Here is a 19,256-nt window from a genome sequence, read left to right on the forward strand (position 1 = left end):
GTTAGAGCCCCTCGCGATTTTCCAAGCAACCTACGCCCACGAACTCGCAAACGTGATTACACCCCGGTGATAAGGTGAAAATTTCAGCACTCATAAACTTAGCAACACGATCTCAAGCGTCAACCTACAAATCGAATTTATACACGCGAAGTCACATACGCGCGAGCACACGCGACAAACACGTCAACATACGAATGCTTAAGCCCTTCGCGATCATCTACGCACACCTATGCCCGAGATCGCGTAAACTTGATAACACTCCGGCAATTGTGTGAACGTTTTAGTACTTACGACGTTACAAACGCGGTCTCAAACGTGAACCCGCAAACGCGCGCGATCATGAATCGGTCACGTCCGGAAATCTTTAGCATTCATTCTAGCAATTTAGGTCCATACATTCAGTTGGACCAATCAAAAAAAAAATAAAGCTCATATCCACTAGATCACGCGTTCTACGGCGACATGAATGGGAATTCTAATGATATGTAAGAACCCACTTTCTTTTGGAATCTGAACCGTACACAAAAAATTAAGTATCAGATTCACGGTCCGCGCGCGATCATTATAGAACACACGCGAATACGCGAAAGGCACACGGTTATGAAATAGAATTTATACACGCGAAGTTCATACACGTTAGCACACGCGACATACAAACGCGATCGAGCACGTTAACGTACAAATGTTCGAGCCCTTCGCGATGATAGACGCGATCGCGAGTCCCTACGCCCGCACATGCCTGAACCGTACAATGAATATCACATTCAGAATCACGGCCCGCTACAATTGGCCTATTGCAGTGTTTTATTGGGCGACATTGCCTGTCTCGTCTGCAAATTGTAGTATGTGATTCTGACGGGGAGCCCTTCCGAGAACCTAGCTCTACAGCTCCAGTAGGACAACTCTCGAAAAAAAAAAAGAAAAAGAAAGGTATTAAAATCATTCTCATTTTTTATTGAACACCAGTTACAGATGTTAGAAGAGAGTCAATTTTCCCATACCACTAGAAATCCTGGTCATGTCGCCATGAAACGTGTTGTCTAGTTAATATGAGTGTCATTTTTTAATAGTCCAATTGAAGCTCTGGACCTAGGATACTAAGACCGACAGGAGAGATTTCCGGACGGGATCGATGTCCAACTAAAGGCATGAGTACCGAGGGTGGATACTTCCAGACGTGACCGATTCATGATCGCGCGAGCGGTGGGTAATACTTGAGACCGTGTTTGTAAGTTTATAGGTGCTAAAACGTTCATTTAATCACCAGGATGTTTAAATGTTGAAGAGATTGCGGGCGACAGTATGTGTGGATAATTGCAATTGCATGTTCGCATTTGTTTGTGTTATCGCGAAGGCCACGGGCGTTTGTACATGTGGAATGAGAGAGATTGTGAGTGTATATGAGAGAATTTGCTATTGATTGTGCTAGTGCAAAATAAGAGCGACTTGAAGCTTTCTCGCTCGCTGTGTTTTATAGTCCGTGTGCCGCACGTTATATAGGAGACTAGGCAGCGGTTCTGCGCAAAAGTATATGGAAGGTCCGAATTACCCCAACCCTGTTCCAATTCGGACCACCCATTTCTCGATTTTTTGCAATAGAAATGAATTCTTATTTTGTCCTAAGATATTCCTATTGGATTTTTACTAAACATCGAATTGTAAAATGAAAAGTTTTCTTTATTATATAAAACTTTGTAGTAAATATACAATAAAACGTAAATGCTGGGCCAAATTACTTAAATATATGCTATGAGCTATATCGTCGAAATCTGTTAACCGATTTACGAAAACTTATGTTTTCCTGAAAGCTCGATCGACTACGCATCCTCTCAAACGGTTTTTTCGCGATCTCGTATCATATCGTATATACTGCAAAGATCCGAATTGAACCAATCCATATTCTATTATTCATACACCGATTAAACAAAAACAGTTGATGGTCTCGCCCAAAACAAGATATTAAATATTTGATTTAATTAATTGTTGTTGCTAACAAAAATTTTCGGCTCACACATTTTTCAAAAAAGCGCTCCGAAACAACAACGCCCCTAGCGCACGCACACGAAAACTGAGAACCGCTTATCATAATATTACTACAGCTGATAAATAGCTGGAGGTCCGAATTGGCCAGCAATCAAGTTTCCTCAACAAGCCATCGGCGACCAGGTTCCATAGACAGCACACCACCTTGAGGACATCCTCAAACACTCAGTTTTTTAATTTCTGCTTTTCTTACAAATGAGCACGGATATCGGTTGATAAGCATTACGTGTATCAAGTTGGTATTCCATGATGTCGTACTGCTTCCAAAATGGATTCAAAAACATACGATATTCAAACAACCTCTGACCTAGGACATTTACCAAACTTGGTTGCTTCTGCGAAAAAGCAGTATTGTTTAACAGGGTGCCTCCGCTAATGTAGCAATGTTCACGATCCTCGCCCAGACTGGCATCTCGAGGACCCCAAAGTAGTTATTCATTGTTTCGAGAAGAGATCAGACCTTGCCTCCTCATAGGTAACACGACTATTTTAGGAAAAAAAATTCACATGTTTCCGCCACTCTAATGGAATGTAGGACTACGAGTGATATGTTTGAAGTGTCCGTTCTCTGTTTAAAGTAAAACTGGAATGATTCCAGCTTTTCCTGGAAACTTTCGGAGGGGAACATTTAACTGCAGATTTGATCCATTCGGTTGTCACGATTCTTTGTTCAAGTATCCACGAATCAAAACCAACTGCTGGTGATGGCTCCCCTACGCTGTAGAAAGTGTGCATCAAAAAGAATTGCGTTCGTAAAACTTTCATGTCAAATTCACTTTTATGTCTTGTCATTTTGAATACACAACCATTTGTAGTCTTATTTGAACTGACATAAAAGCCTTTACATTTCGAAAGTAACTTATTTAGTTTACAATCTTCGTTGAGATTTTTGTGGGCAGAGGTTCGAAGAACCTCGGACTCGTCTACAGGTTTTTTGCTTATGTGATTCTCGACACTGCGAACTAGTACCCAGTATAGCTTCAGGAACTATGAAACGTTAGAAAAGGTGATGAAGAGCTTGATCAAAGCCTAAAAAAGCTGATATTACCACTAGTTTGTTAACGGATTAACGAGAGGAACATCGATTAGCTCTCTTAGGGACACGGGCCGTCGTATGCGTTACCGAAACAGTTCCAACAAGAGCGTAGAATATTTAACCGCTGGATATTCGCTTTCTCGCTTGTTACATTTATTTAACAAGTTTCTTCAGAGTAACATTGTTTCTCGTGATTGGAGACAAGTGAAGGTCATCGCCATCTCAAAATCAGGAAAACCAACCTTCGATCACAACTTGTATCGGCCGATTTCAATATTGCTCTGTATCTGGAAATTGTTCGAGATAATGATCCTATACCGCCTCGACAGTTGCATCGAATAGCTTTCTTTCAGAAACATAATTCGAATTCCGCAAAGTCAAAGAGACGACCGTTGCTCTTAACATATATTCTAATAGCCTATATTAGCAAATAGCAGATGGTATCACTAATCTTGGATGTCAAGGGGCTTTTGATGCAGTTTATATCAATGTTATTTCAGAAAAATTGCACCAGCATGGTCTTTCACTGATTTAAAACAACTTTGCTGCATCTGTTGAGGACGAAAAAGTGCTATCCGCTGGATGCAATACGGCTTCAAGCCTGTGCTTTTCGGAGAAAGCTAGTCGACTATTATCAACCTCAACCTAGTGGATGACAGACAACAAATTCCCACACCCCCAGCATATTCCTAAACCAAAAAAATGTTCCAGAGAATCGTAAAACTATAAAAACATCCTGTTGAGCAAGCAATTTGTAGCTATGAGCTGAATAGAAAAAATCTTAGTCACTTCTGACTCCTTCAATCAATGGTTTTAACAAAATGAGTATCTTGGGAGAGGCAGATGTCTTTTTGGCATCATAAGTGTGCCCTTCCTGACATATCTTACCGAATGGTGACTACTCAACTTCGACAACACAGAGATACGCAGATGAAGGCAGTCTTTTTAGTCCCTAGAGAGTTGAATTCGGTCAAAATAAAATGAACGAGGGGTGATCGGATGCTGAAATTTTGAATAGCCTACCCATAGATAAGTAATAAGTAATTTTCTGAAAAAGTTAAAAGTTAGTTTTTATTATGGAACTGCCATAGCTATATTGATATTGGCGAAGGCTATCTTTTCCCGCCTTTCGAAGCAATAAAATGAGTGAAATGAGAATCAATTTGCGCAATGAAACGCACTTCAAAGAAAACCCTCAGATACGTTCTCAGTATGTGCCAAGATATTCCAAATGAATCACGGTCTCGAACCAGCAGTGTAAGTGGATCCAAATGAATCACCCAATTCAATTGTTCTTAGTGGTTGCTATACGCACGGCCAGTAGCAACTTAAATCATAGCACGTCTGTCGTCTTCAGTTCTTTTGGGGTCGGATCAATCGGCGCTTCCAAAGAAGGCAAACATGATAAAAGCGGTGGCGGCTAGACGTCGCGGTCACTGGACGTCAATTTAACACCGATGATGGCCCCTTGATTGCGCATCCACTAATGATACTAAAATTCATGAATGCGCTACCGGAAGCATGATTAAGCCATCGAGAAACTTTGTTTAGAAGAATATGTTTGCGCTGTGTTGTAAGTCCAATTACCCTCAACGGGTTACAGAATCGATAACCTCGAGCGCAGTCAACTTTTTTCTCTCTCTAATCTTATCAATGACATAAAGTAGATATACACATTTACTCCGCTAGAAAAGACAAAAGCTGCAATCAGAAGTACAGATATGTAATATTCTTTGATGTGAAAACGCTTTTGTTGACGACGACATGACGTTTTGATGGGTCGCACACTTTCAAACTCGTGATTGAGGGCAGTTATCGGCTCGAAGTGATAAGCTAACAGGATGACCACTTGTTTTGACAACTACAAGAAACATTTTGTTTGTAATATTCATCTTACCGATTCAGAGGAAATTTTAAAAAATCCATTTTCGTGATCATTTTTGTCGGCTATAAATCAGTCCCAGTTAGCAGATAAAATAAAAACAATATAACAAATATCAATAAGAGATATAATTTTGATGGCTCATTTTGTTATGATCTTCTGTTCGGGTAAACACCTCCGTTGCACCCGATAGCAAACCTACAGACGTGATGCCAATTTGCACCGAACAGTGTGAAAATCATGCGGCGATTGTTTACATAAACAAAATATTTATTTTCTTCCGTTTTCTTCCTCTCCTTGCAGATTACTAATGTCACTGCCAGGCCACACACAGCGTCTTCTGGTGCTGCTGTTTGGCACCTTTCGGGTGATAGCCAGCAATTCGGAGTGTGCTGGCACCGGTATGACCAGCGAGGCACTCGGAGTCTCTGTAGCGCCCAGTTTTTTCCAGTCCTGCGTCAGCGATGGCAAAACCGCCCGAATGGAGGACGTTCTGCGGTTTAAGGTGAGTTGAAATTACCGCTGTGTGTTCCGCTGGTTACCTCTTTTGTGACAGTTTACTTCCGATCTCCTTCATATTCATATTGTTTATAAACAGTAACCTTTCCAGAAATTGTTTAAATTGTGTGTATGTGTGTGGGTTCCACGCAGAAACCAGCACATTTCTTGGAAACTGCAAAAGCATATGATGCAAGTCGCGTTCTAGAGGAGTGCTTTTCGAATGCACATGACCTCGTTTGCTTGCAATAGATACAAGTGTTGCTTGAATAGAGTAGGTGTCGGTCCTAGTCACACCTAGGGCGGGCTTATGTAATCAACAGGCAGCAAGACTGAGTATAGTGGGCACGTCTCATATGGCATCTCCGTCCAGTCAAGCATGAAGACGTGACGGTACTGCTCGTAGTTGATCTCCTGAGTTGTATACTTTACTCAGAAATGGCATGCCGGCAGGTAAATAGATAACTTTTTAGACGTCAATCGGTTAAGGTCTAGTGGGAATTGCAGAGTTTGAATTGAATGGCAAAAACCTTCATGTTATGATTTTCTCAGAAGAATACAAATGCTGACTATCGCTGCATAATTAAGTTTAAATTTTAAAGCTGAAAGTACACATTCTTTGAGTTATGGAAATCCAACATTTTGAACATATTTGTATTTGGTTGATATTTTTATTTCAAAATAACACATCAAAAACACGAAAAAAAACTATTCCCTAAATTCGTGAACAAAATTGCCATGAATTCGATAACATTCACATTATTAAGTAATGGAAACATAACTTTAAACAAAAATCATATACAGTGGAGACCAGATTTTATCAGCTCCCGATTTTATCTACTCCCAATTATATTTTATTTTATGTGAAAATTGATAGTTGGTAGTTTGATGGGCTCTAGCAACTGAACCAAGTTGAATTCGAGTAAATCATTTCTTAAGCATATATTTCTTATCTTAGAGATCCGAAAAATGCAAAAATAAAAATATTTATTTTTTTTTTTAAATTTTGCACTGTCAGACCCCCTTAAGGGGAACTTAAAGTAAATAATCAGAAAATGTTGCTAGGCTATATCTAAAGAACAAAAAAGATATTTTAGGAGATTCGGTTTATTAAAAAGACAGAAAAATATATGATTTTAACAATGTCCCTGTTTTATCAGCTTAAAATTCGCCAAGGGGCTGATAAAAACTGGTCTTTACTGTATTTCTATTATTTTCCATAGCGTCCGCAAAACGCTTTTTTGCGCAAATATGATTCTTCTTCTTTTGTACCCTCTCCAAGGTTAAGGGGTTTGACGGTATTGCAAACATCATCAAGCATATTGCGTGCATCAGTGCTACAGGACCTCTGATAGACAATTGCTTTAAGATGGTTATTGCACTACGCTTCGATAGTGGTGCATCGAGGAAAACGAGAGGGCTTATGCGCCTAATTTATGTTCTATGTTTCTTCATACTCTGCACCTGCGCATACCAACGCTCAACCACTGGTCTATGCACGGTGACGTGGCCGATTGGCGGGTCGGCGTGGATTAGCTTTTGCTGTGTGCCGTGTTTGCAAATATTGTTCAAACGCGATTTCGCCAACATGAAAACACCCCGGTAGTTAAGTAAACGTCCTAGCAGTCTAGACTTTGAAACAATAAAAACGTGACGCTCCTATTCACTAAACAACACGTTCCATAGTGACATGACCTGGAACTCTAGTGATATGGGGAAACGAACTCTCTTCTACCATCTGTACCATACACTGAAAATTAAGCATCAGACTCACGGTTCGCGTGCGATCAAACAAGAATACTCACTACATCATTATAAAATCGAAATTATACACTCGAAGTCACATACACGTGGAAAAAACGTTAACATACAAATGCTTGAGCCCTTCGCGACCACCCACGGCACCTACACCCGCGATCTCGTAAACATGATAACATCCCGGCGATAAAGTGGATGTCTCAGCTCCTATAAATTTTCAAACGCGGTCTCAGGCGTGAACCTCAAAAACCCCCGCGGTCGCACGATCATGAATCGCTCACTTCCGGATGTGCCTATGCTTGATATCAGCAGACTAGGTCAGTGCCTTCAATTGAACCAATTATAAAAAGAAAGCTCTCATATCCACTGGACACCACGTTACATGGCGACATGACCAAGGACTCTAGTGATATGGGGTAACTCACTCCCTCTCAGAATGTGAATTGTGCACCGAAAACTAACTAGAAGGTCCGCGTGGCCATCACGCACGCGTATATAGGAATGGCCACACGGTTACAAAGTCCAGTTTTGTACACGCGAAATCACTTGCACGCGAGCACAAGTGACAAACACATTAACATACGAACGCTTAAGCCCTTCGCGATTAACAACGCACACCTACGTTCGCGATCGCGCAAACTTAATAACACCAATAACAATAACAACAATAATAATGATAAGGAGAACGTTTTAGCACTCACGAAGTTTCAAACGCTGTCTCAAACGCGAACCTACAAACGTCCGTTTTCGCGCGCTCATGAATCGGTCACGTCCAGAAACTATTATTCTCTGTCCTAATACCTTAGGTCCATGCTTTCAGTAGGACCAATCAAAAAATGAAGCTAATATCCACTAGACAACACGTTCCATGGCGACATCATCGGGAACTTTTGTGATATGAAAGATCTCACTTTCTTCTAGCATCTAAGCCGTACACCAAAAATAAAGTATTAGATTCACGGTCCGCGCGCAAATATCCAAAAACACACGCGAATATGCGAAAGGCACACGGTTATAAAATAGAATTTATACACGCGAAGTTATATACAAACGCATCACGCGATCGAACACGTTAACGTACAAATGCTCGAGCTCTTCGCGATGATACACGCGATCGCGAGTCCCTACGCCCGCACATATTTGAACCGTACAATGAATATCACATTCATAATCACGGCCCGCTACAATTAGCCTAATCCAGTGTTTTAGTGGGCGTCATTGCCTGTCTCGTCTGCAAATTGTAGTATGTGAATCTGACGGGGAGTTCTTCCGAGAACCTAGCTCTACAGATCCAGTAGGACAACTCTCGAAAAAAAAATTATGAATTAGCACTAGTTATAGTTGAAAAAGAATTATCTTTTGTTTGCTCCAAAGAGTTATATTTTTATTCTAAGGAACCCCCCCCCCCATTTTTGGCGAAAAAGTGCTTATAACTTGTCAGCGAAAATAGTTATATATGTGGTGCCATGAAACAAATTATTTGCCTTAAAACAATCTTAAAGCTGTCTGAAGACTACTTCAGTTTTAAATCTATACCGCAAAAGTTATTTTAATACAACAGTTTTTCTAAGAAACAACCTAACCTTCGATTTTAAATTTGTTGTAAAATAAAAAAGTATGACAGATTTACATGTCTTCAGCAAACTTCCCTAGAATTTTTCATTCTACAACTTCGCTGAAAGTCGTTGAAGGCTCTAGCTAGAATGATTAAAAAGGTAATTTTTTGATCTTGGTATAATTAGAACCACCCTAACTGTTGTTTTAATAAAAAGAAGGGGCTCATATACTACGAATTTACTAAAACTAAACAACTTAGCCTTATTCAGTCTTCGAAGACTCAATAAGGCTCAGTTGTTTAGTTTTAGTAAAATCTCAAAATTTCTGCTAAACTTTCATTCTGGACCACTGTGCAATGTCAGTACGGTATGACCAATATGATGGAACTGGATAAAGGCGCTTACCGTAAGCCTAAGCTCCATTTTATACTTCCATAAATGTTCTACATCTCGAGTACTCTATCCAATATGACAACACCCGAAGCTAATAACCACTGTATTTGGTTAGAGTTCCCGGGAATACTGAGCTATTGTTGGTAGCAAAATACAGGTTCTGAATAAATATATGTACCGGTATTTTCGGTACTATGCAAAGCTATCGATGAGCAATATAATCAACCAAACCATTCGTCACTTATAGGAGACTGTTTCAAACATCAACCAGTACGGTGGTATTAGAAGATTAAGGGGTTACATACCTCTTTATTTTTCAAAACCAATGCATCGAAAGTTACAGCGCTTCGAAGCGCCTGCCTGCCTTGCTCAAAAGCTACTTAACCGATCTGCTTCAATTTTTTTTCAATCGTTCCTAATTAATTTTTGTCATACCTTAACGATCCCATTTTTATACATAAATTTTACATTTTGCGGGTAAGAATTTTTAGTGCTCAATACGTCAATTTTTGGGAAAAACGTTCCCATATGTAGGAAAAAAATATTTATTCAACTAATCGTTAAGGTACGACGGATCATCCTATACTAATGGAATTTGTTGAGATTTTAGTTGATCTGCTGGACCTCTATCGTGATTACCGAAAGCCTCTTGAATAAAATAGAGTTTCGGGAAAAGACCATAACTCCACTAATTTCCTATATCTTTTCAAAACAGGTTGGCAAGCATGAGGTTTTTTCACTGAAAAATGCACTATCAAAAATCAATAACTTTGTTGTAATAAATTCATTGCTAAATATTTAGGTATGTAACAAATTCAACTCCTGTTATACGCAACGGGATGTTTTAACTATTTATTCGATTATAAATACAGATCTCTTTCATTCATGTATTTGGAACTAGTATGAATAAAATTACAATTGATTTGTTTTTAATGTCCCGTAAGCAACATTCGGTTTGTTTCCCATTATTCACTATATGCCGAAATAATAAGTTTCGGGCTTAAGCCACGCCTATATAGATTTTGCTGGTAAATATTAATCAATAAAAGCACGAACGCCGACTTAGTATCTAACCTCGATCCGAATAGGGCACGTAGGGATCTGACCTGAGTTTGTAATCAACGTTGTTTGATTATATGCAATTCGCATCCAAAGCCAGGTAAGAAGGAATATGTTTCGTCATGCCGATTCTCACAAACTGAACTGTAGGAAATACATGGGAAAAAGTTTCTACAAGTAATGGATGTCAATTTTCCATCTTTCGACATAATTCCTTTAACCCATTCATGCCCATGTTGTTTGTGGACAACAACGTTTTTAAACAGCTATAACTTTTGATTGATGCAAGATTTGCTCACAAAAACAAGTAAGGTTATTCAATGTGACAATTGCCTTTCATTTGAGTATTAACAGTTACAAGGATCAGCTCTAGAACTGAAGTTATTGCAATTAGTGTGATTGGAATCCGGTGGAGCAGTGCTGCCAGGGGCAGTTTACGTTGATGACGGAAAAAGAATTTTTCATATATCTTCGTTATGTTGCAATATTATTGAATAGTGATAAAACCTATCAATTTAGACAGTCTTTGGCTACGTTTTCCACGCAAGTGGACTTTGGTAAATATTCTAGAAAAATTGTATTGAGCATTGGAAGGAAAAAATGAAGCAGCTTCTAGCACTGCGAGGGTAGCACCTATCTTTATGAAAAAGGCTTTTCGTGTTTCTTGACTCCAGCGTTTTCAAGGAAAAATAGTTTTAAAACCCTGTCTGCATTAGAAAAAAGTTGGGCATGAAAGGGTTAAGGAACTCCAAGTTGGCGCGCGTTGCAAATCGACGTACTGTGATTTCATCATCATCCATGTTCACGGAAATCTTGGCTCAGACATTGTTGTATTCGATGTTGTGTTGCATGAAATTCTTCACAATGACGCTTCCAGCCTCGGTTAAACTTCTGGGAACGTTGACAGTACCACATTACGCGCACGATGTGTTACTTCCCTGAGGAATGTCGCCGTTATCACCTTTTGGAACTGTTCCACCAAGCGCACGTTTGGTCTAATACGAAATTGTTTGAAGTCAGTTGCAATGACAATTCTCGTAGTAGAAAGCACGTTTGAATCTGTGGTTTTCTGATTTTGAAAGATACTGCTCTGTTTTTGCAGTGAATAAGCAACAAAGTAGTGGACATGAATTCCCTATTGGGAATTATGATTGCATAATGCCAGGCGGTTGGCTCCTTAGCCATAAGACAAGAGTACGTTTTCGCTTTCCCGTCAGCAAACCAGAGCTTCTGTTTTGCTTCCCGGGACATCACCCAGGATAAGTCAGTTGCTTAGACGTTCACATATGTCGTGCGAACTGTTTGGAATTTTTTGTGTCTAACTAGTCTAACTAATTTGGATTCTAGTTTAGATACATCGTCTAACTAGACACTCAGATGGTGCTGGTTACTGATGAGATGAATTCGAAACACAAAAAATCAACACTTAATTTAAGTCAGGTTTCGTTCCCTTAACGCGAAAATTGGTTTAATAAAATTTTCTTTATTGGGAATTAAGATTGCATAGTAAACATTAATTGCTTGGTTTATTGATAGGGGACCCGGGGCTATTAGGACCGTGGGGTTAATTCAGATCTACTCGATTTCTCAGAAAATCGTAAGACTTTCTGACTGTCGTACATATTCGTGGCAGTTCCATTCTGAAACATTAATTTTGACGGATGAATCTCATTCTGCAGAAACGAGATACAACGTGTTTTATTTTTTTGTCACCCTCAAAACAAAGAGCATTATAATGGTAAAGCCGTGATTAAAGTAGCAATTAAAAGTGAAAAAATACCAGGTTAATGTTCTGGGAAGCTTGAGACCTCTATTTTATGGAATGATTCTTGTTTAGCTGAAAACACAGATATTTTCAAAGCGCGCTTGCCATATTTGTGCGAAATGAGCGTACCGGGCTATTTGATCCCCCATTCCACCAACTACCGTTCAGCGGCTTGCGGCTACGAACACGATTGCACAAGCCACAGCAAAGAAAATACATGATGCGCCAAGCAACAGCTGTAACCGTCCAGATTTTTTTCACCACAATAATTTTTTTGTGCTGCTTAATGAGTTTCTCCAATAAAGATTTCATAGGTAAACACAATTCCATTGCAAAAAAAAAATTAAAAAAATTGCGGGTCCGAATGGCCTTGTAGGGAGGTCCGGATTATCCCTACATTGTAAAAGGATGGAAAAACGTAGAGTTTTGCGTATCGTCGCCTAGCGTTGCAGATGAGCTTTTATGGCACCAAAATGCAACTGAGGTTTCAAACTAACAATTGGGACCTTTGACCGATAAATTCTTTAACATCTATCCACCTAAAAGGGCAATTTGCTTAGGTAGGTCAGGATAGCCTCGGGTTCTCCCACCTATAACAAAGTATTTTTTTCTTCGGCTCTGGGAGAGATTAGAAGGTAGACTGAAGCATTTAAAAGCTTATCAATAAAAGTATATTTTTTAACATTTTATGTCGCTCTAGTGTTTTTTTAGTTTTTTTTGGACAAGAACATCCCAGCACCGGTATTTTCCCGGTACTGAGGGATACAGTACTGGGGAACCGGCTTTCGCGAAAAAGGGTCGCAACTAGGAACCCTATGTACAAGCTGACTATGTTGTCTCTGTTATAGAACCACACGTCCAAGCGGTTGAGGGTCAAGAAACCTTTAGTGAAGATGTAACCAGTTCTGTTGGAGTCTTAGTTCGTATGCTATCAGGGGTTGGCAAAACCGAAGAGCGTATGTTCTCCAAAAAATGTGAGCTCCCTAGCCAAAGGAAAAATGAGGCGGTTCGACAGCTACATTCAATATAATCAGGCTAGGTATCGCTGCTTTGCTAATGCGGTTTACCGAATACTCAACCAACAACCCCGAAGATTTTAAATGCGGATACAAGATGAAACCATCGGGAATGTTTAGCGGAAATATATTGTAAACTCTGTACTTGCAACGTCAGAATGCTGATGGACCCTGAAAAAGTCGATGATGGACGAAATTGCAGTGTTTCGGGAAGTTTGATAAGAAAGCACAGGAGAACAAGAATTCCGCGCAGTGAACCCAACTCCAGGCACCTCGTGATAGTACCATATCTATTGCAGTAACCAGTAGCGACGGGTCATCAGATAGCGGCCATTGGGTATCTGCGTGTTGGAAATAAAAAACAAGTTTTTCTACTATACAAAATGCAACCAGTTGTATGAAGCAATCCAGCGCTTAAACCTGGGTGGAAAAAGAAATGCTTTCAGATTGATTAATTGGCCTCTTATTCCCTATCTCATAAACTCGAGCGTACTAACTATAATTACTACCTGTAGGATACTCCACCGTATTCTGTTAGCAGACTACCACAGCTGGCTGAATCCTTGGTCAGCGAATACCTAACGAGTTTCGAGAAAAACAATGTACGACGGATCAAGTGAATACCCGATAAATCCTGAATGTGTGTTGATTTCAAAGCAGCGTTCGATTCAGTTAAACAAATCAATTTGTGGCTGAATCCTTTGTCAGCATTTTTAATTCAATTGTCATGAAATGTTAACAAAATTTCACGCAAAATACTAGAAAACCATCGCCGTGATTTTTCACGCATCGTGCGATAAAATTTTCAACATATTCACTATACTATTAAGTTATAAGTATATGGATTTCATTAAATTTTCTTTACCTCAACACAGAAATAAAAACAACTGAATTGTAAACTTTATTTGGTTGTGTTTAACGTTGAAACATACTGATTCGGCATAGATGTTACAACGAAGGCATGATTGTTACACGTTACACATCAGTACGGCATTAGGCCTATTTTTAGCGAGCGAATAGTAGAATTTGTTGTAGAATTTTTGATTTTCTCATATCGACAAATCATGTAGTCTCTATGTACAATATTTACCCTCTTAATGTAACGTAATACAAATTCTGCACTCTGTAATGAAATGTTAGTGATCCTCATCCTCAAAAGCAATTTCAAAGAAATCTGTGAAATTACACACATTCAGACGACTCCTTTTCAATTTTCTCACACGGCCATTAATCCACTTAATAATGCCAGTCGGAAATGGACAATTTTACAGGGTTTTTTGCTCGACCACTTGTTGTTGCGCTGCACGTCATGCAAGATTCGTTGATCGTGATTACCAGCGAGCTTATAACTTAAACTTATTTCGTCCCCCTTTCCACGACTCGCTGGGGTGCCGACGGAAAAGTTGCATCATTTGCGTACAATATGCAATCCGAAAAGGGCATATTTAACGGCTTCGGTAGCCATAAGCGAACGGTGGTAAGAAAAAAGTGGCCCAAAATTAAATCGCGCAATCCGTTAGCTAACCTGGACATGGCTTCATGCACCACTGACAACGGCAATAATAATAAACAAAAGAGAGAACAACCGACCAACACCCTTTCATAATGAATTCCGGAAGCCGAGTGGCAAATCGAAAATCGCATAACCATTACAACCGTTTATACCATGATGGAGGAGCACAGCTCCGAACAAAAGCGAGACTGCGCGTACGTATGTACTTTAGAGGCTCGAAAAATTTAGCCCTCGCTCCAAGTTCGTTTTTTATTTGTTTTGTCGTTAACATACATTATACGTGCAGTCAGTGGAAGCAGCTGATTGGGATTGAAACGGAAACTCTGATTGGTCAACTGTCTGAATGTCATTGCGCATTGCAACGTGCTCTCAGTGCTGTCAATCAAATTGTTTCTCGCTTACTAGCTTGATTTCATCTATGTGTCACATGGGAAATTCTTATACGCTAAGCGGAAAACGAGTTTACTGGAATATCATCATAATGAATTTAGAGGTATTTTCTCGGCTGTAGTATACACTACATTGCTTTTGTAGAACCTGTTTATCAATACTATTCTAGTAAGACTTTAGCGCCCAAAATGTTAAAAGAAAATTAATACTCAAACATTTTTATGACTTGCGGGTATATTCTACCAAACACAGGGTAGTTTTGTGAAGCTCACAACTATTCTTCAAACTCCAAGAAACTCCTACGTTCTGAAAGGCAACCGTAAGAATCTTTGGGAAGACTTAGAAACTTCAACGATCTTTTTCGAAATCATGGGATCCTACAATCTTCGAGGCGACTTTAGGTACTCCTTACTGCGAGCTACAAGAAAATTCTATAAAACTTAATATTGTTCAACGAAACCTATGTTCCCAGCATGTAGGGAATGCCCCACAAAACCCGCGTATTTTAGAGTTATCCGAGCCTCAACCTTTTCTGATATCAATTAATAAAATTTTAATGTTTTTCGATAGTGGTTAAACTTTGTTGGCATCTTAGAACAAACGACTTTTCGTGAGATAAAATTTTGGCCCTGAAGATGTCTCACAAGAAAATCATTAAGTATAATATCCATATAAGGTTCCGGTCAGTTCCAGAATTTTTCGCTTCTTCCGATACCGATTTTACGGAAATGAATATCTTGGCATATTTTAAACAGATTTTGATTCCGTGATCGACAAAACAAAGCCTTCAATATCATCAACTAAACTTCAATCAAGCGTAGTTACTGCTCAAGCAGTAACGAATGCCGGAACAATAGGACCTACGCTCTGTGTTTCTGATAACTATGTGAGGTCTATTACCTCCAAATCAACAGCCAGCACTGAAAAAACGAAGAGGCAAAACGCAAAAAAACGCGGATGTGTCCAACACACAATCTCAACCGTGAACTTTTGCAGAACACCTCTCGATTCGATTCCAGAATGTTGCCATCATAACTGTTCATATTATTCGTAATCATCTCAAATATTTATAAAGCGACATGACGGAGTCTCAGGTTAATTTTTATAACCAACACTCTGAGGTATTAGTGTTCTCAGCGATTGAAGTGAAAGTTATTAGTATACATCTTAAACAAAATGATAAATGGGCATGTTAAGAGAGACTCCGATAAATAAAACACGATCCAAACTCGAATTCATCCATTACCTCCAAATCAACAGCCAGCACTGAAAATACGAAAAACATGCATGGATGTGTCCAACACACAACCCCAACCGTGAACTTTCACACAACACCTCTCGATTCGATTCCAGAATGATTCCAACATCAAAATTTATTTATTCGTTATGTCTTGTATCTACCACACTGATAGAAGAAAAAAGCGAAAGTTTCTATTTTTGTAAACTGCGACCTATGTGACCAAATAGAGAAAACTAAAACAGGTAAAAGATGACGGGTTAATTGGAGGATGAAAAGTATGTGCCAATCGTAACAATTAACATTCAGCTTCTAATTGGAAATATTTAAGGTGTAACCTAACGATACAATGGAAATGAGCTAGTTTGATCGTAAAGGTTTCGTAATCATGTATTAATTGGAAGACGAGTGAAACCACTTCTTCCGTTATACCGGAACCATAACGTTTGATTGAACCATGCTAGCGTCAATGATTGATCATTGGTTATTACTTCAGTCATGCTAAATTACGTTATAAACTTAACCAATTCAACTGCTTCGAAATTAGCTTTAATTTACCCATTTGTACCGCCCCATCGTATACCAATAGTAATTCATTACTCTCTAACTAGATCCAGGGATATCGATTTCCCCAAATTTCATACATCGCATCGCGTGCTAATACACCCATCAGCAGTGAGTACCGAACCATTTGTAACACTATATACTCCGGGCCTCGGCTCGTAACGCTTTCGGTTCCTAATTCGCCTAAATTGGAAAAATAAAAACATGAATTACTATGCGGCAACCTTCGATATCGCGTCGGTTGGAAAAGTTTGAATTAATGTACATTCAGTATGGTCAGTGGTGAATTGAAACGGCGGAACGTAAACAGTTTCTACCATTACCCACAGCTAGTATGAGTGAGTTCGTTTCTGGGTTGTGACAAGGCAGACGACCAGTCTGCTTAAGGTGAATTACCCTTAGTATTTCAACCTAAGCTTTTTTCCAGATGCAGTGACAGACTACGATACAATAGGGTAGGATCCAATTAGAGAGGATGCCACACCATTGCGTTAATACTCAATGATAGATTTTGTATTAATTGGTACATTGATTTTTTCTTTGATTCTAAGAAACAATTCAAAAATAAGGTTATAATGCTAAATGTGCGCTACAAACTTTGAATGGAGTGCCCCTATTTTTATCCTAATCGGCGACAGAACGTGTAGCCATTCGACATGTTGCAAGCTTTTTTTCTCGGTTAACTCTTGAACGTTGTTTCTACAGAATTTCGTGTATGGTGGAACTGTATAATAGTGACACAGCAATATTCAAAATCAACAGCCACTGCGTTGAACTTGTATTTTGTTTTGGCTTAAGCAATCTCACTATCAATTCATCCATATCTATTACCTTTTACATGAAGTTTTTGTTACGTATTTACAGGTATATGGTTTCAAGTGCTTATCTGATATTCAAACGTTTCCCTGAATTATAATTATATTAAACAAACCTGTAGAATGCAATCAAAATTTAATTTTGACTTATCACAAAATTTTTGGTAGCAAAGTATGAGACTCTTCGCTAACTGTGCTGTTAATAATATTCTTTCCGATCGTTTTATCCTTTATTTTATTTTATTTCTCAATCCAAAATGCTTCCCGGGTTTTTAAATGGCATTGCAATTATTGCGGTCCAAAGGATAATAATGCCTTGGTGGAGCGGTACAGAGAGGTCAACCCTTACGGGGTTCGCCCCTTAAACCTACACATAGAATTAGAAAGTCTTTCGACCTCTTTCGAAGAGCAGAGGACCCCAAGCTCGAAGCGTCTTAAAACTGCCTGCCGAAGCAGGCAGCAACTTGTCTCAATAACTTTTCAAATTGGTTCTAGCGCTGCGTTAGTAGTGGAGGATTTTGTTCGAACTGTAAGGCGCTTTGTTCATAAACTAGTCGCCATATGGTCGAACCCTGTTACTGTAACTGACCTGTACACTGAGAATCGGCTGAGAAGTTCGTTCAAATAGAAGGAAATAATTTTGAAAAGTGAATATGGTACCATGACTTTACTTTGCTAAGGAAAATATTAAGGGAGGTAAGGGTTTCAGCAAGAAAAAAAGCACTTTTTAGGGAATTTTTTTTAGAACCTTGGGTGAAGTGAATTGACCAAAACTTTTGAGTATTATAATGTATCATTTAAATAACATTCTGTAATTTTTCTATGCAAAAATGTCGACGAGCGACTCGGTGATGAAGCTTTTTGTGGAACCTCTCTGGAAAAAAAACAATTTGCGGAGGCAACTTAAGCCATTCAAAAAGTACTTAACCGATTTATTTCAAATTTTGCATGCGCATTCTATGTAAAAAATACCTAACCCCTAAGTTGAGTTTTTGAGATATTTTTTCAATTAGGGGTGCTTTTGATTGATTCTTTTCACCCAAATTTGTAAAAAAAAATCGCAAAAAAGTATTTTTTACACTAAAACTCTTAACTGCTCTTAAAGGAGTTAAATATTGGAAGAGAAGACGCTTTCACTAAAACTATACGTAAACTAACATAAACATATATGTAAAAACCTGATGTATTAAAATCGTTTTGTGCATGAAGGAATCAAAGCAAAATTTTAGTAAGTCGAGGAATTTTCGTTTCGACTTCGTCTCATCAGTATCTGACACTGACTTGGCGCCAGATAGATGCTAATCTAAAACTAAAAACAATATTTGTGTTAACAACATACCAACTGTTCGCTAGCGACATCCCGTATCTACAGACGACCTGTTAGCTGACGATAAACATAGCGCAATCGAACCTGGTGTTCCGAAAGCAAACCACTGCCTACATAGCACTGTGCTATATTTTCCCTAATAAAAAGGCATAACACCCTACTTTAGTAAGTAGAAGGAATAGCTTTTCGACGTCGTCTCATCAGTATCTGGCGCTAACTATCAATATTTTATTGAGTTACTCTATTGCCGGTGTCCTACTGATTACATCAAAATTTCACATTTAAATTTATAGTTTAATATGACCAAGTCGGTAGTAATTTGTGTATTATTTATTTTCCAAAATTAGCGTTGTAGAAATTTGACCAAAGGTATAGGTCTAAAAGTTTATGCAAATACTCTTAAG

General features: G+C 38.9%; 1 protein-coding gene across 9 annotated transcripts in view; it reads left to right on the plus strand.

Moving 5' to 3' along the window:
• The window catches only part of LOC131691331 (unconventional myosin-IXAb), a 153,936-nt gene that overhangs the window by 85,164 nt on the left and 49,516 nt on the right, over window positions 1-19,256 (plus strand). For all 9 annotated transcript variants that reach the window (XM_058977639.1, XM_058977642.1, XM_058977641.1 and 6 more), the window contains exon 3: window positions 5,265-5,466. In XM_058977639.1, coding sequence (XP_058833622.1) covers window positions 5,265-5,466 — 202 coding nt within the window. The remainder of the gene's footprint in view (window positions 1-5,264; window positions 5,467-19,256) is intronic.

This window comes from Topomyia yanbarensis, chromosome 3, assembly GCF_030247195.1.
Source record: "Topomyia yanbarensis strain Yona2022 chromosome 3, ASM3024719v1, whole genome shotgun sequence".
NCBI classification, from domain to species: Eukaryota; Metazoa; Arthropoda; class Insecta; order Diptera; family Culicidae; genus Topomyia; species Topomyia yanbarensis.